Here is a 21,152-nt window from a genome sequence, read left to right as displayed (position 1 = left end):
AGTTTGGCACAGGACAGAGGTCGGAGCGGGTGACGGTCATCCCAGGTGGCAAAAATAAAAGAGCAAATGACTGAAAGCACTTTGCACCCAGTAATGGCCCTGAGGGTGCCCAGTGTCCCTCCTCACAGCCCCCAGGGAAGGGATGATGGAGCAGTGCTGTCCAAAAACCCACAAATTTGGGTTTGGTTGCCCAGAAAAATGCCCATCTCCTCCCAGGTCCTTCAGGGCTGTTGGTCCCAAAGGATGGGGACTTGTAGGGCCAAAGCCATGAGGGGGGGAATAAACACCTGTAGGGCTGGGAATCCTTTTTCACCCTTTTTTGGAAGTCTAGCACGAAAAAAATAAAGGCGCCAGCTCTAAACCATAAAGAGTCTCCAAAATTATTTATTGAGATGAGGGGACGCCGTGGAAGGCACCAGCTCTAGTACGGATGCTCCAGGACATGGATCATGATGTCCAGCAGCGCCGGCCAGGTCTCGGTAGCGGTGGGGATGATCTGGGTGCTGGGCAGGAGGAAGCCGTAGCGTCCCGTGTCCCTCAGCTCAAAGGTGAAGGAATATTTCACCCCGTTGTCGTAGGCCCAGTCGATGGTGGTCCCATCTGCCAAGTCTACAGGGAGAGGAGGGGAGATGTGAGCCCAACGTTGAGCAGTCGTGGTGGACACAATGCTGTGGGATGAGGAAGGGGCACTTACAGATGGTGTCCACGATGCTGCCGTAGGTGTATTTCGTCCCATACACGGCGGCCAAGTCATTCACTGCCTTTTTAGCCAGTTCATTCTGCAAGGGAGAGCCCAAAAGTGGTGAGACCTGGTGGACCAAGACCCTGGAACAGTGGAAACCCCAGGGCAGCGAGGTCTAGAGCCCAGCATCATTTCTCACCCCTTCTGCTCTTGCTTTTCCCCAAGACACCCTTAATTTTTGATGGATGGGGGGTAGCACATCTTGCAATTGTCCCCCCTCTAAGAACCAGGTAACAGGCTTCAATGTGCAGGTTGCATATAATGAGAGGAGCAGGGAGGGTCCTGGGATGATCCAACCTGACTTTTCCAGCAAGGCTGGTGCTCACAGCCCCGTGTCTCCATTTTGGGGCCATCTCACCAGTTCCTGGTGGTCGGGCGCAGGTGCTCTCTTGTAGCCGTAGGGGAAAAGCAGCATCTGGGAGTAGCTGTGGATGGAGATGACCGATTTCACGTTCCCGTGGCCGCGGATGAAGTCCACGATGGCTTTCACTTCACTCTCAGAGTGGGGGTAAGGGCCGCGGTAGGTCTCGGAGCAGGGGTTGCTGCTGGAGCCAGCACCTGGGGCATGGCGGAGGAGGCACCATGTAGAGAGGCTGCCCTGGAGAAGGGTTTCTAGCCCCCAGGTTTCTCCCCTCTAGCAGAAAGCTTTGATGCTTTGAGGCACGAGCGATGCCCAGCATGGCGACCTGGTGGCCAGGCTCTCACCTCCAAAGCCTGCGTCCCAGTTTCGGTTGGGGTCCACGCCAACGCAGTGGGAGCCGGCGTTGATGGACCTCGTCTTGCGCCACATGCGGTTCTAGGAGCAGATGGGGGCAAGACCATCACAGGGATGTGAATCCCACCTCTTTGGAGGCACAGATGCCACCCTCCTGCCCAAGCATCTCCAGGGATGGGAGGAAACCACCTCTACCCACTCACCGTCCCACATGGGAAAGAACATCCCTCCCCACCCAAAAACCGCGGCCAGCCATGGTTGCCAGAGACAAGAGCTGGGAGAAGTTGTCCCTGCACTCACGGAGCTGTGGGTGAAGGCATAGCCATCAGGGTTGGTGACGATCTCGAAGAAGATGTCCATGCTGTCCAGGATGGCGGTGATGGAGGGGTCCCGGCCATATTCCTTGGCGATCTGCGTGGGGAGGAGAGCAGGAGCTGCCTTGGTGCCCCTCAGGGAGGTGTTAAAGAAGGGCTGGGGTAAGAATTGGGGTCCCAGGGCACGTGGTTACCTTGTTGGCCGTCCAGACGCCGGTGGCTTGCGTGATCCATTCGCGCGAGTGGATGCCGGTGTCCAGCCAGATGGCCGGCCGATTTGATCCCCCGGTGCTGAACTGTACAGAGAGGGGGGGGATTTCAGCCCCGTGCCCTCCCAGGGCTGGGCAAGGTGAGGGTGTCCCCGGTACCCACCTTCAGCACGTACAAGGGTCTTTTCTCGTAGCTCTGCCCGATCTGGATCTTGCTAACGAGGCTGGGATGATCATCTACCAGCATGTCCATCCAGTCGTAGATCTGAAAGGAGGAGCTGCTGCGTCACGAGGCTCACCCTGGCTTTCCTTTTGGTTTTTAGGGTATCTGGTGCCAGATGCAACATGCAGAGCTCCCCTGGAGAAGACCAGGTACTTGGACCTCCAGGTGAGTAGAGGGGCACATCGCAAATGTTTTTGCAAAAGCAGATGAACAGGGCGGGGGGGAGGAAGCCCTGAGATCCCCCAACACCATAATAGCCTCTGTCAGCCACCCACTGGGCTCCAAGCACAGGGTTTGACCCCCCAAAATGAAGTTGAAGATGTCTTCCAGCGAGGTGGGGAGATGCCAGGAGAGGCCACACTGCACGTGGAGGGATCTCCAGTCTCTCAGCTCAGCTAAAACCTCCACCCAAGGAGAACAGGCATGTCCCAGGGGGGGGTCTCGCCTGCCACCACAAATATCACCACATGGATGCAACCATGGCACGGGCTGAGCGTGACCCTAGCAAGATGAAACAAATGCTCTGCAGAGCAAAGTACCTCATCTATCGTGTGGTAGGAGGCAAAATCGAATGTGCGGGTGCTTCTCTCCATCCTCCTAGACTTCATCATAGCTTTCTTTTCCTCATCCACTAATTCCTGTTTAGGAGGGGGGAAAAAAAAAACAAAAAAAACACAACATCAAACAGGCTGGAAGGAGCAGCTGGTTGGGTTTTTTCTTCTGTCTCCTCATAGTTTCCAACTTTTTGGATCCTTTCTTGGGACTGAGCTGCAGGAGCTCATCCAGCTCCTCACCGCGGCCCTTACCTGTACGTCCTCGATCATGATGCTGTAGGAAATGCTATTGGACTCCAGGAAGATTTTGACTGCTTGGAGGCTGGAAAAGGGCACCCGCAGGTCAGCTGGGTGTCCGGGGCTGGTGGGGTCAAGCCAAAAGTCAACCTGGTGTGGAGGAGAGGAGAGGAGAGAGCTTGGCCCCATCCTGTGCTGGTACTCATCCCCTGAGCTCCCCAGCACCAAAAAGGGTCTCATAAAAGTTTCCATTGAAGGATTTAAAAAGGTCTTTGGACAAATTTTGGGACACACATGGGTACCAGAATGGGTCAGGGTTAATCATTTGCCTCAAATGATCTTCTACAGAAACATGTTTCAGCCCAAGTTACATGTTGGCTGTAAACATCCCTTTGAATGATGAGGTTTTGTGATTTGAGCAGACACAATAAGACACCGGGGCTGCTGTGTGCTGGTTTTGCTCTTTAATTTGATAGACTTATCTCCTTACATCAGCTTTGCGATGCAGATGCCGTTCCCCACCACCCAAATCTCTCCTGCTGCTCAAATTGTTCACTGGGATTCACCCCACCACCACCACCGAAGCAACCAGGGAAAACGCAGCAGGAGGAGAGTCACGCTGTAATTCAAGCCAAAAAAAATGCAATGGCTTTTTAGACCTGAATACTCAGCCTGGGTACGACAATGCTGCAGTGGCCGGGGTGTTCCCACTTTGTCTGAAACAGGAGGGCTGAGCTCAAAGTTCCCCAAACTAAATATTATATTTATATAGTCATAAATTATAAGTATCCAAAACGGGAAGGAAAATTGGATGTGAGCTCAAAAGAAGGAGGGAGCTTTGGATGTCACCAGGGTCTCTGTTTTAGACTAGGGGATGCTCGGGACCACATCGCAGCTCACCTGCAGCTCTGCCTGCTCACCCAGCGCCCTGAGCAGGGCGATCTGCTCCTCATTGCTGGCCGTGATGCGGAGGACCTGGTCCCTGCGGGGAGGCAGAGCCATCAGCACACGCAGGAGGGATCACAGGAGCAGGGGGAAAGGACCTGAGCCTCCAGCACTGACATGGCCCCATCGTGGGCTGGGTGGAGACCGTGAAAGGTCTACACCGGCTCGACAGGTTGGAAAGTGCATCGGTTGCTGGAGGTTTGGTGTCGAGAGTGAAAAATGCAGGTTCAGAATAGCCACAATAGGAAACACAGCAAGTGCCAGAGAGCCCGAGGCAGTCTCCACCCTTCTGTCAATCACGAAAGCTCCCAAAATGTTAGTAAATATCTAACATATGGATATGTTCTCTCTGTACCTACCTCTATGTTAGATATTTCCTAGCATAGCCTCTGCTCCAGCCTGGCTGGGCTCCCCCAGGGATGGATACAGCCCCCAGCGAAGAAGGAAACACTCTCCTTCCCCAGCAGCAAGGTTTTCCCATCCCAATTCAGTCCTTCCCCTGGAACAGCTTGGGGTGATGCTCTCGGGATTTAGCATCCCCTAATTTCTACCCACTGCAGTGGCCAGGAGGGCGCTCAAAACCTCCCTGCAAAGCCGGGGTAAAAAACCCCACATCTTTTCTGGTGTCCATGCAGCAAAAGCTGATGGATTTCCCTCCTTCGGGATGTCACCCTTCTTGTTGATCCCAAAGGAAGGTGGATGAGGCCAGGCATCCCCCAGACCCCAGTCCCCGTCTCCATCCAGGGTGCTCCACCACCCCTTGCTTTCAGCAGGACTCACCCCACGAAAAGCTGCTCGCCGCAGGCGGCTGCCACGAGGGTGGCGAAGACCAGGAGGATCTTCATGGTGAGTGGACGTAGACAAACCTCAGCCCCCGAGGACGTATATAGCCCCCTATATAGTGCTCCGGGGGCGCTCGCGGACCTTCTCACCAAGGCCACATCTGCCGTCCCCGCGGAGCCAGCAGCAACAAACAGATTAGCCAGGAACGGCTCCCAGGAGCCCAAATGTTTGCTTTTTTTGGCGAAGTCAATAAAAGAGCAGCCAAATTAGGGAGGATCCGATAACGTCTTCCTCACCGCTCAGGTCCTGCCGCTGGCGGCCAGGGAGGATGCGTGCCCGTGCACCCGGCTTGGTGTGAGGAGGTGTCACGGTCACAGTCACCACCCAACCCACGGTGGCGATGGTGGGGTCGTAGGACCCCATAGTACACAAGGACACGGCCTTTGCTTCCATTAATTTCTTTATTACAGAATACTATTAGTAAAGCAAGTGTATATTACAAGTTACTACAAAATTACTAGCAGAAAAGCAAGCATATAAACATATATATTTACGATTAATTACTTAGATGCACACACATAGGTATATATATAAAAAATTCAAAATATATCATTCAAATTATTACCAGTGCCGTTCACCAAACCACTCCCAGGAGCAGGGCCAGTTGACAATGGATGAAGTCTCACTTCAAAGACGCTGGGCATCATGGAGCCCAGATCCAGGCATCCCCGGCAAAGGTCCAAAGGATTGCACAGGGACGTTCACCTGGGGGTAATGCTCGGAGAGAGAGAAAGAGGGGCTCGTTTTGGGGTAGAAAGCCAGATATTTTTATGTCTTTAGTGTAGGTACATGAACGGGAGCAGGACAGCAGCTACTGGAGCAGCCGGTGCTGACTTCTGCTGTCTTAGGAGGTCAGTTCGTTATAGTGGTTTCTTTGTTCCGCAGGTTATAGCAGCGTCTTTGTTCCGCGGGTTATAGCAGCGTCTTTGTTGTGCGCTTATCTACGATGCACCTGAGCTCCCGCCCGCGCTTGTCAAGGATGCTCCAGGTTCCCGGGCTGGGTTCCCAGGCCGGCAGACATCATCTCGGTCAGTATTTTAGCAGACATCTTCTATCTGTGTTTTTTTTCCCATTAAAACCAGGTCGTCTTTCCAGTTGCACCGACAGCAGGCTGTGCCATGGGGAAGGTGCCGCGGTCGGGGGGTCCATTACGGTTTCATAATGCGGAACCAGTGATGTTGGTGAGCTGGTCCTGGCCAGTGGTGCCAGCGTAGGGGTGCTCGCTGAGGCAGGATCATGGGGTAGTTGAGGTGGGAAGGGACTGCAGGAGGTCTGTATCTGACCTTCTGGAAGAAGCAAGGTCACCTCTGGGGCCAGACCAAGTCCCTCCATGTTGGGTCTTGGAGTCCTCCAAGGATGAAGGCTGCACAGCCCCTCTGGGCGAAGTGTCCCACTGTTGGGACTGTCCTCCTGGTGGAAAAGAATTTTCCTATGTCCAGCCTGGCTCTCTCTTGTTTCAGCTGGTGTCGTTGTCTCTCCCATCATGCTTTGTGGCAAAGAGTTTGGCTCCGTTTTCTCAATAACCTCTTCATAGGGATGAGCTGGTCCCTGTTAGGTCCCCCCGCTGCAAAGCTGTCTCATGTCCAGGCCAAACCAGCCCATCTCCCTCAGCATCCCATCATGGGATGCATCCTCCTGTTCCTCTTGGTGGCCTCCATCGGTTCTTGCTCCAGGTCTTTTTGGTTCCAGGGGTCTGAAAACTGGATGCAGTTGCCATCAAGCCAGACACTTAGAAGGAGTGGGGCCAGGCGGCCTCAAGACCTGGATGATTGGAATGAGGTTCAAAGCCAGGACAAGGTCACAGGTCTACAACTCCGGCCAAGGCTCCCTGGGCTCTGCAGCTCCTGTCCACCACCTGCCACAAAGTCCACGCACTGGTGGCAACAGGTTGGCCAGGTCCAAGAGCTAACCATGTGCCCTGGGCCCTCCCCGTCAGTGGGGTTTTATCAGGGGTGGGTTTATCACCAGTTGGAGGACGGGACTTTGAAAGGCTGGGTCAGTTTGGGAAGCAGGTGGCCACCAGACAGGGCTGCGAGCCAAGGGGATGGGGACGCGTGCGGGGAGCACTGGCTGCCCCGCGCTCTGGTTTGCTTTCCAAAACGGCTACACTTAACCCAAACACAAACCCATATGGTGCTTCCCAACACCTCAGCTGCACCTTCACGTTCCGTTCCCTGCCAACAGCCTTGCGTCCTTTGGGTCTGAACTAACATTTTACCTGCCGCATCAGGTGTGTTTGCTCTGCCGCTGAGCTCACACAGGAGTGAGTAACTCACCAGCTGCTGAGGGGGGGTCACGGGACATCGAGATAAACCTGTTAGACTCGATAATCACCGCAACAGCAGCAGGGATTGCTAATCTCTGATCCTTCGGTGGCTCCCATGCACGGCCCTGAGGTGTTTGCTCTCAATCCCCAAGAAATTAGCAGGCTGAACAACAGAACAGGGGAGGCAGGCTCTTGAGGGACCACGGACTGGCCGTGCTGGGTGAGAGCAGGCATCCTCCCACCTCGATCCTCCAACTGTGGGGCAAATCTGGGAGCGAGAAAAGGGGCAGGACAAATATATGGGATATTGAGTCAGGAGACGCCCCACCACCACCAGCAGTTGGTGGCCCGGCAGCATCCTGAGGCTCGTTAAAGGAAATTAAATTCCCTTAATCAGTCTCACAACCTAGATTACGCTGCTTTACATCAGGCCCTCTGCACCAGCCTGTTCTGCCCCCAGAAGCGAGCTCTGTCAGAGCCCCCAGGTTGACAAGAGCAGCGATACAGAGCTGTTATGCACAAAAAAGAAATTCTTCCCTGTCCTTGCTAAACAGCCACCAGACACCACCGGAGCAGAGCATAAGGCAGGCTGGTGTAATGCCCCCAGCTGTAGCTATGCTGCAGTAGTGAACCAATTAACTTTCCAGATGATGTAGTTTCATCACTCAAGCCCTTCAGCAGCTCTGAAGAGCTGCTGCACCACTTTCCGTCCACAAATTTCAGAAATACTTTAGAAAACTGGCACCCTCACGCCCCCAGGAGCCAGTTTCCACACTGGTGACAGGACTGGTTGTGAGGAGGGGGTTCCTGCATAGGCAGGAGTACAACACACTGCTAAGGGCTTAGCGTTGTTCAGAGCAAATATGTTTTGCATTTACTAATAGAGACGGAGCTGCAGAGGGTGTAAGGCAGGACAGTTTGCAGTAGTCATGAGCTAGGGTGAGCATCTCCTTTCCCAGCACACCTTTCTGCTCTTAGATTTAATCTCCCCTCAGCCTCCGCAGTGACGCAAGTCCCTCAGCTGACTTCTTTTTTAGCTGGGTGGGAAAAGGCCTGTGCTTTTTATCTCACACACAGGAGGTCACTCTGATACCTCCATAGCCACACGAGCGGTCACGTCTTCCATCCTCCTCGTGCCACTGTTCCTACTGTGTTTCACTGAAGTGGACCGCAACTGTGTCCTAAAATCCAAGGAGTCTACCATGCACACAGAGACGCAGTGAACAAGACAAGCATTAAATGCTTTTTATATGCCAACATGTATTGCTGTACGAGGAATGCACACAGGGGTTTTATTCAGCCAGGTGCCATATCATTACAGCTGACCCAAGCACACCAAGGGAAGAGGATTTACGAGCTTGCAGCTACAAACAGCCGATTGCCACCCCAGCTTTTAGTATGAATTATCTCGCACATGCTCCATGATTGTTTTCAGACCCAGCCAGGTCTCCTCTGCTGTTGGGATAATTTGGTTGACTGGCAGGAGGAAACCGTAGCGACCCGTGTCTCGCAGCTCAAAAGCGAAAGAGTATTTGATGCCATAATCGTAGCTCCAGTCAATGCTGCCTCCACTGGCTTGGTCTGAAAGAGAAAGGGAGAAGAGCCAGAGGGGTGAACAGACGATTGATTTGAGTCTGCTGTCCTACTTTTTATATTTTTGCGGGACAACTATTAGGTTTTTATGCGAACACTCCGCTCTGATATTTGACTGGCCATGTCACTCTACAGAAGCATCACTGCTTCCAAGAGGGAGAAACCTTGAGCGGGGGGGACAGAGACTGTTGTCCTGGGACAGCCCATAAAAGCTCAGACTAGCAAAATACTCACAGATAGTGGTGCAAATGCTCCCCACTGTAAAGGTGGTGCCATACAGGGACCGGATAGAATTTGCGGCAGCTCTTCCCAAGGCATCCTGAAGAGGAGAAGATGAAGGACGAGTCAGGAACTAGCCACACTCAATGAGACTAATTGTTAAAATTTCACCAACCTGAAGCACACTCAGGGCAATCTCCACAATCTTTCACAAAATCTGCAATCTTTCACAGCCCCCAATAAACTAGTACCAAATCAATCCATTTCTTAATCACCCATACTAGTGACAGCACTCAGTTTCCATCCACAGTATTTTTGGGAAGTGACATTGTAGGTGAATTAAATCGTAGCAGGTTCTATATCTGATCGCCCAGTGTTTCACCTCACCAACTGTCTTGTCAAGAGAAGGTTCAAGAGATACCAGAAAATCCCAAGGCAGTCAGAGATCCTCCAATACTCAGTGGTCAGCTTTGTGTTCACTTCAACTACAGAACGGGTGGTTGTAGAGCAAACAGAGCCAGGCTCTCCTTGGAGGTGTAGGGAAAAAAGGATGAGTGGCAAACAAAGTGCCACAAGGGAAAATTGCATTTAGGTGTTAGAGAAAAAGAAAATCCCCATGACAGTGGGGAAACTTTGGGATGGGCTTGAAGAAGCTGTGGAATTTGTCTTCAGAAATATCAAGACAAATAAAAACAATTAATCAAAACTCAGCCGGGCAAGGCCCTAAGCAACCCAATTCAACCTTGAAACTGGCTCTGACTCCAAAACCTGCCTGCGTGCAGCAGAGGGTTAGACTAGAGACCTCCAGAGGTCTTTTCCATTTGAATTATCATTGTGAGATCCATATCGCCTCAAAGATACTATTACAGCTGTGATGCTGTCATTAAAGTGGAAAGAAGGAAACATGGATAAGCAAAGAGGGCTGACAATGGGTGGGGATGGCACGTGTTTGCATGTGACCAAGATTTCTCTTTTAGAGGCATTGCATTGCACTGGGTTTTTGTTCACGGATGGTCACTGTTACGGATGGCCGAGTTCAGCCTTTTGTTTTTATCCTGATATCTCACTGTAACACTTGAGTATAGAAAGCCAGCTGGGCAGAACAGAGGAAGCCAAAGCCAAGTCATTATGTCTCACCAGCTCAGCATAGTCTGCCGGTTTAGTGCATTTATAGCCATAGGGATACATCAGAAGCTGAGAGTAACTGTGGAGGGTGAGGAAGGCCCGGATGTTTCCATGATTCTTAATAAAGTTGACAACAGATTTAACTTCCACCTCTGAGTTGGCCCTGGGCCCACGGTAAGAGTCAGAACAGGGATTACTGCTGGCTCCAGGACCTGTTGGTGCAAAGAGGGAACAAAGGCAAACCTGTAAGAACTGGCATTCACAAAAGGTCAAAGCAGACCAACACAAAGCCAGGCTTTCCTAAGAACAGGTCTTCAGGCAAAGGCAAGGCTTTAAATGCTGATAAATGCTCAGAGAGCAGGAACAGAACATGAATACTCGAGGGACGTACTTCTAGAAGATACAGATGACTGCCTTCATCTTGTGCTCACTGGCAATTAATCAAGATGAAATTACCTTACAAAAGACAGCTACCATCCTATCGGACCATTTTCTTTCTGAATCCTTTATATTAAGGTGATTGCTGGTCCTGTGTAACAGGATCCAGGAACACGAGAGGGAACTTTCTTCGCAGTGACAGCCAGAATCCAGAAATTTCATTCCTACCTCCAAAACCTGCATCCCAGTTCCTGTTGGGATCAACTCCAACACACGGACTGCCTTGATTCTTGGAGCGGGTCTTCCGCCACATACGATTCTAAAACAAAGAAACACTATGGCTTCAAAAAGGAGTAAATCTTGGTCCTTGCATTAAAACTGCTACCCAGAAATAGTTGCCATTCATCAGGAAGCGATCCTAGGCACAAGCCTAAGATTATTTCTGATGGGCTGACTGCCAAGATGGGCCAGTGGACAAAAATCGAAGGGCTGGTGGATAAAGATGGGTTAGACAAGTAATTAGTATCTTTGGCTGCCCAACTCTTTTGTGGCTCCTTCTTAGAGCATTAACAAATGGACTTTCAGAGCCTACTTCCCTCACATTTACTGTTTGCCTGGAAGAGCATGACAGCTTTCTAAATCAGCTTAGACACACAGCGTGCTTACTCACTGTGGTGTGAGTGAATACATAGCCATCGGGGTTTGAGACTGTCAGCAGGAAAACGTCCATTTTGTTCAGCAGAGAGGTGATGGATGGATCCTTCCCATAGTCAGAGGCAATCTAAGCAGAGACAATATCGTACACCGTGATTACCAATATATTTCTTTCCCGCACACTTACACTCTAACAGCTAGGTACAGAGGCAAGTCTGGCTTTCAGAGCAGGCAAACAAGAAAAATTAATTATCTGCTGGCTATAACTGTTCCTCGTTAGACTTGGAGCTTGGAGAGAGCAATGAATCTGTTTTACTATTTTATTCTGAAGACAGGAAGTTAATGGAAGAGGGCAACAAAATTTTCTCCTGCCTGTCCCAGAGAATGGGCCAAGGCTGGCACTAAGATTGAGATGGATTAGCCAGGATGGGAATATGCAGCTGTGCTGCACTTCTCTGGTGGCTTAGTCATTTTCAGCGGAATTTAAATTCTCATTTATATAGAGCTGGAAGATTTGGCACTTTGCGGAAGGTAACCAATGACACTGTGTTTCTCTGTGTCGGCACACCAAAGCAGCAAACTAATCTTCAAAAAGTCCTCAGTTATTTCTATAACTATTAGCCCTGCAGTCCTCAACGGTTTCACCTGAGCTACTACATTTGTCTGCCGAAACTTCTCCCAGCTGCTCTAACAATATATAGCATTTTTCAATTCTTTGTCTAGGCAGCTGCCATCTTCTCTCTGGAGTCAGCTGTGTTTTAAGAGGGGTGAAGGAGAGTTAGCAGAGCTGGCTAAACACATGCAGGTGTGATATACTTTTAAATAGTCAGAGGCATTCCCAAGATAAAAGAAAAAAAAAAAAAATCAATCACTGCTGAAATGACCTTTTTAGCTATCCATACTGCACTTGCTTGGGTGACCCACTCTCGGGAATGGATACCAGCATCAATCCAGATTGCAGGACGGTTCCTTCCTCCAGTGCTGAACTGCCAAACAAGACAGAAAGTTTTAAAACTCTCACTGACACCTTTTAGTCAAGAACATCCCATACAGACTGGGATGCTTTGGACTGAATTGTGCTGTATCTATAATTCATACGTATGTTAGTGTATGTATACACATATGTATGCACACATTCTGTGATATGTGTCATACCTTGAGCACATACAAAGGCCGCTTTTCATAGGATTCCCCAATCTTCAGCTTACTGACAATGTTGCTAAACTCAGATGCAAGATGATCCAGTTCGGCATAAATCTGAAATGAAAAGTCATGATGACATTTACATTACATTTAAGTATAGTACTGCCCAGAACAGTTATAGGACCTGGTGAAATCTACTTTTCTCTCCTTTTGCCTTCATTACTATGACCTCTTCAAAGACCCTTCTCACCTTATGTCAGTGTAGTCAGTGCTGTTCCTAACATTACAAAGTAGAAGGAAGCACTGCTATATCATCAAGATCTACTTATTTCAGGAATAGGTTCAAAACCCTCTTTAAGAGCTTCTGGTAATAAAAATACCTTACCCTCTGCTCTGCTGGATAGCTACTGGTTTCCTATATTTCCCTATTTCAAGATTCATTTATTTCTCAATCGCTTTTGAGGGTCAGAAGGAAGTGTTTTGACAGAACTCTGCAGAAGAGTGTATGAAAAAGTATCGTCAACACTTGCCTGTTACAACATTCTGTCAGGGAAAGCGCTGGCTCATTGCTCTGACCACAAAATTAATATATTTAAAAACAAACCCACATGCCAAAAGAAGATAGAACGACATTTTAGATCCTAATATAGGATGTTTAATTGAAGACAGCACGAAAAAAGGGCATAATAAAGAATCCTCTTTCCCCAAAGCTGAGGTACTCACAGAATCTAAAGTGTTGTAAGTTCCATAGTTGAAGCTGTTGCTGCTGCGATCCCTTTGCTGACTGCAGGCCATATCTTGCTTTTCTTTATCTAGAACAACCTAAAAGAAGACATTCAAATGTTGAGAAAAGCCTGCTTAATTTGAAGACTTCTGACCAAATGTTTATCTCGAATAATGAAATGGTGGTGCTGCATACTGACTCCAGCCCCAGGCCCAAACTTCCTGCAGCTATGGAGCAAAGACATGTTTCTGCTGAATGTATCTGTAGCAAAATGGGCAAGAATACCAGTGTTCAAATGGTCAGCATTAAGTTTTAAACACATCTTAAGATGAAGAAGAATAGCACTGGAAAGCTTGGGGGGGGGGGGGGGGGGGGGAAGCAGTATTTTTGCTGAGTTAATGCTATTTTAGATGCCATTTTGGGATTACTGCTCATGAAGAAATGCTGGATTAGTGCCCAGGTGGGTGACTTCACTCTCACATGGTGGTGTGCAGTTCTTTCAGACCATGATCCTGAACAACTTTTAACAGAGTTTACTGATTTATGAGTAACTTTAGTGTTGTGATTTCCAAACGTCTGAGGCCAAAAGACCACACAAAATTCCTCAGGGGTTATCAGAAGAACCCCATGGAGCCTATGAGTTTATTCATGTCACTATTCAGCATGGTTTCAGATAGCATCTGCAGAGTGATCTTCACAGCTTCCCAGTGCAGCAGTGATCCACAGATCAGGTTTGAGAAGTTAACCCACAGATTACAAAAAATAAGGGGAGGACCTCATGGAAAGCAGAGTATAGAAGAGTTCATGTTAATGAATGAGGCCAGATTGTGAATCCCTATTTGTTTCCAAAGGATATAAAAGCTAAATAAGTGCCAGGTGGCATTGCCTACCTGCAGGTCTTCGATCAGGATGGAGTACTCAATCCCATGGGACTCCAGAAAGGCTTTGACTGCTTGGACGCTGTTAGCGGGGATTCGCACGTCCACAGGAAGGGCAGGGGTGGACGGATTTATCCAGAAATCAAGCTGAAAAGAGACAGAAAAAAGGATTTGGTTTGGGGAAAGCGTTCTGCAAACAGCTCTTCTAAAGCCTTAGAGATGCTGATTTCTCCCAAATTGAATGACACCTGCAGTATTGTGGCCCATCATGCTTACAGCACGCTCCATTCTTTAGCTTGGCCTCACCACAACCTTGTAACAGTTAATGTGACAAACTCACAATAAAAATAACAAAGGTCTGCAAAAGACTAAAGTCAGAATTTTCACTGACTTCAGAGCTTCAGTCATACAAGCAAGAGGAAATTTTAGTCTTCTATGATGATTATGCCCTTTTTACAAGGGCATGTAGTGAAAGGACAAGGGGTAACAGCTTTAAACTGAAAGAAGGCAGATTTAGACTAGATATAAGGAAGAAGTTCTTCACTGTGAGAGTGGTGAGGCACTGAGCGAACAGGTTGTCCAGAGAAGTTGTGGCTGCCCCATCCCCGGCAGTGTTCAAGGCCAGGCTGGATGGGGCTTGGAGCAACCTGGTCTAGTGGAAGGTGTCCCTGCCCATGGCAGGAGGGTTGGAACTAGATGGTCTTTAAGGTTCCTTCCAACCCAAACCATTCTGTGATTCTATGATTATTTTACTATTCTCCCTTTTACCACAAATAGTTTCAAGAAAATCTCTGTATTACAGTATTAGGTAATATAAACCCCATTGTTCTGTGTTTATTTCTCCTTTAATTTCTCCTTTGGTAGGGCTTTTCTAAATTTTCATTTCTATACTGTTCAAAGTGATAATAAAAATTCTCACCGATGGCAATAAGAACAGTAATAATCTAGAATTTTATAGTGTGTTTTCCTGTTTCAGTACAGCATAGACTAACTAATAAATTCCTCCCACAATGCTGGGAGACAAGTACAAAAACATTAGCATTCCCACTTTAAAGACAAGCTTTTTGATGCTAAGTTTAAGAGCAGATCAGTTCAAATATGACTGTAAACCCAGTAAGAAGAAAATATGAATGCAGGCACTCCGGAATACTAGGCTGGTACTAGAACTATCAGATCAAACACCAAGTATTGAGACAGTAAATGTATTTATGGCAGCTGCCACCGTATAGTACGAACCTTTCAAATGCGATGCAAAGTCCTACCCTGATAAGTCCTACCCCAGTCTGAAACGTTAAAAAATAAGACTTCTCTGGTAATAACAGACCTCAAGGTGTTCCAGTGAGTCCAAAAGTTGTAACTTCTTAACCTCCTCCTCATTCCTTGTCTTGATTCGGAGAACCTGTTGCCTGCAAAAAATCAATAAATGTTCAGAAACAGTCTCAGAAATGGGTCTGGTTGAACTAGCTTGTTATTGAGATCACAAATTTAGTGGGTAGTTACTTGCATGCTACCAGCCAATACGGACTTCTTTAATGCAGTTGACTTAGCGTCACACAAGAATTCAACCAACAACCTGCAGGGCCAGTGTGCTACATGTGCACAAGATTAGTAACTAGTTAAATGGCAATTTTTAAGATTTCATCATAAACAAGACATCAACTGGATGAGTTTTTAATTGCTTACAAGGATCAGTCTTGCATCTATTAGTTATTTTTTGTCAACAACTTGCAGAAAAAAATAACTCTGGTCAAGCTGGCCAATGATCAAATGTTTGGGGAGCACTATACAACAAAGCAAACCAAACACTAAATATGGCATTCATTTCACCTTTCTTCACTTTAGCCAAATACTGTTGACAAACTTCCCTGTGCTGTCAGAAGCCGATAACATCAGAGGGTAGCTTACACCGTTCCAGGTGGAATGAATCACCTTCTGGAAGTACCTCACTCCACTGGTTACAGAGGTAACCTCAGCTATTAACTTAGACTATACATTGTACAACATACAGTGATCACAACGTACAGTCTCCAAGTGGTTTTTAGATCACTAAAAACATATAACCCATTCAAATACACAATGTTCTAGGCTGCTTGGTAAAACAGGTAGAAGCAAGCAGTACCACGAGGAGAGGCTGATGAGCTCAGGCTTGTTCAGGCTGATCTAATTGCAGCCTATGACAACTTGAAAGGGAGTTTGTTAAAAAAATGACCAACTCTTCTTGGCAGGGGCAGATGACAACAAGGGGAAACAGCTCCATGCCCTGCTCTGAGCAGGAGCGTAGGCTAAAATCTTTTGGAGGTCCCTTCCACCCAATGCTTTTATGAAATGACAAAAGGATCTAGGAACAACAGGTATATGCAACAGTTGGGGGACAGAAGATCCTATTCTGGAGAACCAGGGGGGATTCTGAAGGAAACCTGGAAGCCATAACGAATTAACAACTGGAAGTACAGCCTGGGATCAATGCCATAGCCAAAAGCACCGACGTGCTCCTTAGCTGTAGGGCTTGGGATTTACTGCAAGTGAGCCGAGCTTTACTGCTACATTTGCAAATGGCGTTTGGTGGTTAAAGTGTGTGTTTGTTTTCATTCTCTTCCCTAGGCACATGCATTTGGCCACTGCTGGAGAGAGAACAAAAGTCCACGGAGTCCCATATCCTGACCTGACCTGGCTGCTCTGCTGGCACCCACCGCAAGCGGTACCAAAAAATGGAGACAACTCGGAGCAAACCAACACGAATAACTGCAGAATTGTAAAAAACATCTTAAGACAGGATTAACAAGGGACTTAGCATATAACCTCAGTTATGCGTGTGTTTATTTACTAGTGTGGCCTCCGCCGCTGAGAAGAGATACTCATTAACACCAGGTTCCTCAGTCTGGCCAGCTGAAGTATAAAATTCTTTTGTTGAACCAAGTTAAATCAACGCTGAAGGCACTTCACCACATTAATAACTTATTATTGGATTCTCCATCACCATAAGCTTTATTTCTGGATTGGATACTTCTGTGAAGATATGAGGCTCATTAACCACAGCTACTGGACTTGACTGAGGAATGAATTCACGAGAATCCAGTCTACATTATGCCAGAGCCTAGATTAAATGACCAAAATAGCTTCTCGTGGCTTTACAAATCCTGGGGTTTTAGCAAACTATGTATATTATTTCTTAATCCTTACATCTTCATATACAGATTTACTCACTGGAATCTAGTGCTCACTTACGACATCTCAGGAAGTATCTGTTAGGTTTTTTTATCCTCTTCTATTAAGTTCTTACACAGTAAGACTGTGAGGAAATATACCAGGAAATAACTTTGCAATGCAACATACAGATAAACCTTTAGAATATAATAGTTGGAAATAAGGATTTTAATTGCTTAGAAAGGCTCTGAAGACAATTAAGCATTTAAAGTGAAATGAGAATCTTCAAAAACAAAGAGAAGCTAGTGACCTTTCCGACCTGGGGCCAGGTTCTGGTCTTTCAGCTCTGCTTTGTGCCAGACCAGATCTGTCAAGCTGAACGCTCGAGCTCTGCAGCAAGGTTCAGCGTCAGATCAAGGCTTCAGACTGCTCCCTAGGTACAGTAAAAGCCAAAACAAAGCCTTGGGTGAACAGGAATTTAGGAGCTCCACACTGCAGCTAGACCCTTCTCCTTAGAAAACCCAAATGAAAGTAGAGAAGGGTTCCTTCGAACATTGGAGTACCAAAGCAACAAAAGAAGTCACTCATAAAAATCAAAGAATGTGCCCCAAGCAGACTTTGTAAACTTAAGGCAATGAAAAACAACAACTGGATAACACAGCCTTAAATGGAAGGCCTTCCACAAAAGCGTAACTCACCCAACAAAAGACTCCAGGCACAAGGAAGCCCCGAAGAGAGCACTGAAGATCAAAATGAGCTTCATGTTTGAAGTGAAGTTCAACCCAGCCTAGCGAAAGTGAATTTACACAGGATTTGTTAAGAAACCCCCTTTTTCAGATAAAACGTAACTGTATTCCATGTGATTAAGTTCTCACACTTAACAGAGCTTTCAAGGCAACCAACAGATAGGAGGCTGATTTCACCTCAAAAAAATATTTTCCACTGACACATTCAAACCTCTAAGGGAGGAGCTGTTTGCAAAGCTTTACCCACAAAGCTCCTCGGTGTCCTTTTACACATTTTTCTAGATAGAGGAAAACTGAAGGTCACCCCAGCTCTCACTGGGGGTGAGGAGCTCTACCCGTAGGCTCTGGGTCATGGGTTTTGCTCCAATAGATTTCTAGTAGCCCATTCCTTGTTACAAAGAGGCAGCCAGCAGAAAGATCTCACTCCAGCAAAAATACTCAATTGGAGTGATTATTTTGAAGGATGAACTCTGGGTCCTGCCTGCTATGCAACAAGTTGTCTCTGATAGACTGAGACAAGGCGATAGATTCACTCTTGTATATATATACACAAGTTACACACTTCCAGATATAAGCCAGATAGTTTAAATATATTCTTTATTGAAATTACTAGCATCCCACCAATCTTCAGCTGGGATAGTTTTACACAGATCCAGCCAGCCAGTGTTTCAAGCAAATTAAGGTTGCAGCAAGCGTCACATGAAAGCAAGTTGTAAAGTAGGAGCAGAAAAAAGCCTTGGGTGCACAGGGATTTAGAGGAGCTCAACCCTACAGCTAGACCCTTCTCCTTGGACAGGCTGGCTAGACATCCTCTTCTATTGAAGTATCCTTCTCGGGAGGAGGTGACACAGGCTTGAAGAAGTGCTGGAACAGCCACTGCTGGGTCCTCTCAGCTTTACAATGCCCGCAGGGCTGTTCCCTGATCCAGTAGCTCTCTGACTCCTTTTGCTCTTGTGCTCGACTTTGTCTACATCTCGCTTCACGGGGAATAGCCTCCATCTTGTTCGCCTTCCGTAAAGGTGCCCCGATATTTGAGTTGTTGTTATCTACGTTGAAGGAGTAACGGCGACGGGCAGTCTCCTGGCTGAGCTTTGGGAACCATCTCTCTTGCCTTCGGTTGTGGGAACACCCAGCTGCGGTTGTCCCAGAACAACAGGTAGAGCCGGAGGGCTGCTGGATACACTTTTTGTTCGTCCCACTAAAAATGGTACTGAGGAAGAGCCAGGTGCTGACCCTGCTGTAATACCTGCGGATGGGGTTCCTGGGAACTAACACAGGACAGAAAGGAGACAGTTCAGCTACTCTAATCAACCCCAGGAGACCAAGGAAAGGAAGTGTCTGACAATCCCCAGAGGAAGCTCTTAATAAAGCTCTCACCCATACCGCTCCCAACATTTGTCAGCATCTCCCTGAGGAGCCTCCCCCGATCTCCACTCCCACCCTACCCCTCTGCAGCCAGGGCAGGGGCTTCTTGTCATGTGTTCACAGCAGACTCCAAGCAAGTCTTTTATACGACCAGGCCTCATGTTTTTGGGAACAAAGGGAGCCTCAGGCAGGGATTCTGCCTGTTTTGACATATAGGAATTAGTCATCCTGCAACTGTTGTGTCTTGGGGGCACACTGTGAAGAACAGATGCTCTGCAGGGAGGTAAGGTATGTTCCTGCAAGTCCCCAGGTCTTTGAGGTTTAACCTAACCCAGTCCTTGGGAAACAAGCAGATCTCCACTCCCCTCAACATAAATCGGATAACACGAGTTTATCCAAAGAGACAGGAACCACCATGAGGATTTCCTGCTTCTAGCACTACAGTAATTCTGGCAGAAGTCAAATCCCACCTCTAGCTATGGCCTTCAACATTTCATAAAGAACCAACAGACTGTCCACACTACCTCCTGTGGATTCACTCTTTGAAAACAGGAAGGAGGGACTTAATTTAGGGCAAAATTATAGCTTGCTTCATTACTCATGCTACATCCTGCATGGATTTAAAGGCTGCCAAGAGATCCCGCCAAACATGATGCCAAGGGTTGAAGTACACCAACAAGCTTCAAGTGCCCTGGCTAGCCTCATCTGGGGCCTCCACCCCTTGCATTGAAGGAGCTGCATTTAAGTCCAAACCTTTATACCCACTCCTAATCCCCACCGAAGGAGTGACAGAAGCCTGCAGCACTGTGCCCTACCGCCGTAGCCATAAGGTCCTGCAGGGTTTGGAGACCAGCCTTGAACCACAGGGTAAGTCCTATGGGCAAAGTTCTGCACAGGCTGAAAGCCTCTGTAGCGCTCAGGGCCCAAAACACCCAAATTAGGGAGCAGCAAGAGCAGGGGTACACTGCCACAGCAAGTCAGAAACCAAAGGTGGCAGCAAGGCAGGCAGGGATAGAGAGCTCACCACAAGCAGCATGGCCCCATGGGACCCAAACGAGAGGAGCAGAGCAGGTCTGATGGCACTGACCAGGAACAACCACAATCCAGATCCTCAGGTAAGTCCACACTCACACAGCAGGTCCACAGTCAGGATATCAGGAGCTACAAGTCCACTATGCACCCACTGCAACTCAAAGAAGGACCAAAACAAATGGCCTCAGCTTAAATGCAGCTCCCACACCAAGGGGCGGAGGGTGTGTGGGTGGGAGCCCCACGAGGCCACTCAGGGCAATTAGCGCTCTCAGGGCCCTGGCACACTTAATGGGGGCAGGGTGGGACCTACTCTCCACACAGTCCTAAGAGGATGTGGTATCATGCAGTGAATCACTAATGCAGTGGTGACATGTTAAGAAGTGAAAGGTTAAATGAACATCATCTAACCAAATTTTGTCTCGTTGCTTAAAATTGCCATATCGATACATAGACAGTTTGCCTGTGCTGTCACTGACAAAGGGCCAGAAGGAGTATGACGCCCCTACCAACTAGAAAGGCCTCAAAAGTCATCAAATTTAGGTGGAGTCAGTTCTTTTCTGTAAAGTCCGGACCCTCTGTTGTTGCCCCTATCTAAAAAACGTTCTTGCAACCAAGATACAGCATAGTAGTCTCTCCTATCACAGTTAGGAAGAGGCAGCCTCTGTCCTTGCTGTACCCACACAGCGTGACTGAGCTTGAGCCCACAGTCCCGTCTGCCATCCTCTCAAAATAAGTGTTTGGCAATTCAGTAGGAAGGGGGAAGAGAGGGGAAATGACCCATGCTGGACTGAGCTTTTCTTGTGCTCCTGCTGGCCCACTTGTCCCCTCCGCCCTCTCCGCTTCCATTCTGTGTCGCCCCCTGCTCTCTCACAGGGTCCTGGGCATTCTCTGTAATGCTTTTTTGAACTCTACATGTAACTTGCAAACCCCATATTTACCTTTTGAATTGCTCTCCCTTTTGTCAGAATATAATCTTTTACCTTGGACTTTCTGGAGAATCTGTTTCAGAGAAATAACATTGTACAGATGATGTTACTTAGAACAACATATAAACATTAATTCCTTATATAATGCTAATTCTATAAGGCATGTGTGAGCTAGTG

General features: G+C 47.9%; 2 protein-coding genes across 3 annotated transcripts; both read right to left on the bottom strand.

Moving 5' to 3' along the window:
- Window positions 1-382: 382 nt before the first annotated feature.
- On the bottom strand, window positions 383-5,056 carry LOC126044346 (carboxypeptidase A1-like). The gene is made up of 11 exons (XM_049813803.1): window positions 4,720-5,056; window positions 3,895-3,976; window positions 3,010-3,144; window positions 2,743-2,841; window positions 2,144-2,245; window positions 1,966-2,067; window positions 1,758-1,868; window positions 1,448-1,538; window positions 1,101-1,300; window positions 695-779; window positions 383-609 (listed from the first exon to the last, which is right to left on the bottom strand). The coding sequence occupies exons 1-11, from the start codon at window positions 4,782-4,784 to the stop codon at window positions 422-424; spliced, it is 1,260 nt and encodes a 419-aa protein (XP_049669760.1). The 5' UTR covers window positions 4,785-5,056; the 3' UTR covers window positions 383-421.
- A 3,284-nt stretch (window positions 5,057-8,340) lies between these two features.
- Window positions 8,341-20,189, bottom strand: LOC126044368 (carboxypeptidase A2-like). 2 transcript variants are annotated; one of them, XM_049813905.1, is made up of 12 exons: window positions 20,105-20,189; window positions 17,605-17,693; window positions 15,087-15,168; window positions 13,775-13,909; window positions 12,884-12,982; window positions 12,173-12,274; window positions 11,902-12,003; window positions 11,034-11,144; window positions 10,592-10,682; window positions 9,998-10,197; window positions 8,876-8,960; window positions 8,341-8,629 (listed from the first exon to the last, which is right to left on the bottom strand). In XM_049813905.1, the coding sequence occupies exons 2-12, from the start codon at window positions 17,667-17,669 to the stop codon at window positions 8,442-8,444; spliced, it is 1,260 nt and encodes a 419-aa protein (XP_049669862.1). In that variant the 5' UTR covers window positions 17,670-17,693; window positions 20,105-20,189; the 3' UTR covers window positions 8,341-8,441. The 2 variants fall into 2 exon arrangements, with proteins under 2 accessions (XP_049669862.1, XP_049669863.1); XM_049813906.1 differs by lacking the exon at window positions 20,105-20,189 and having other exon boundaries at window positions 17,605-17,731.
- Between the last annotated feature and the right edge of the window lie 963 nt (window positions 20,190-21,152).

This window comes from Accipiter gentilis, chromosome 11, assembly GCF_929443795.1.
Source record: "Accipiter gentilis chromosome 11, bAccGen1.1, whole genome shotgun sequence".
NCBI classification, from domain to species: Eukaryota; Metazoa; Chordata; class Aves; order Accipitriformes; family Accipitridae; genus Astur; species Astur gentilis.
The sequence above is the reverse complement of the archived record's forward strand: the minus strand, read 5'-3'. Positions and strand labels throughout refer to the sequence as shown.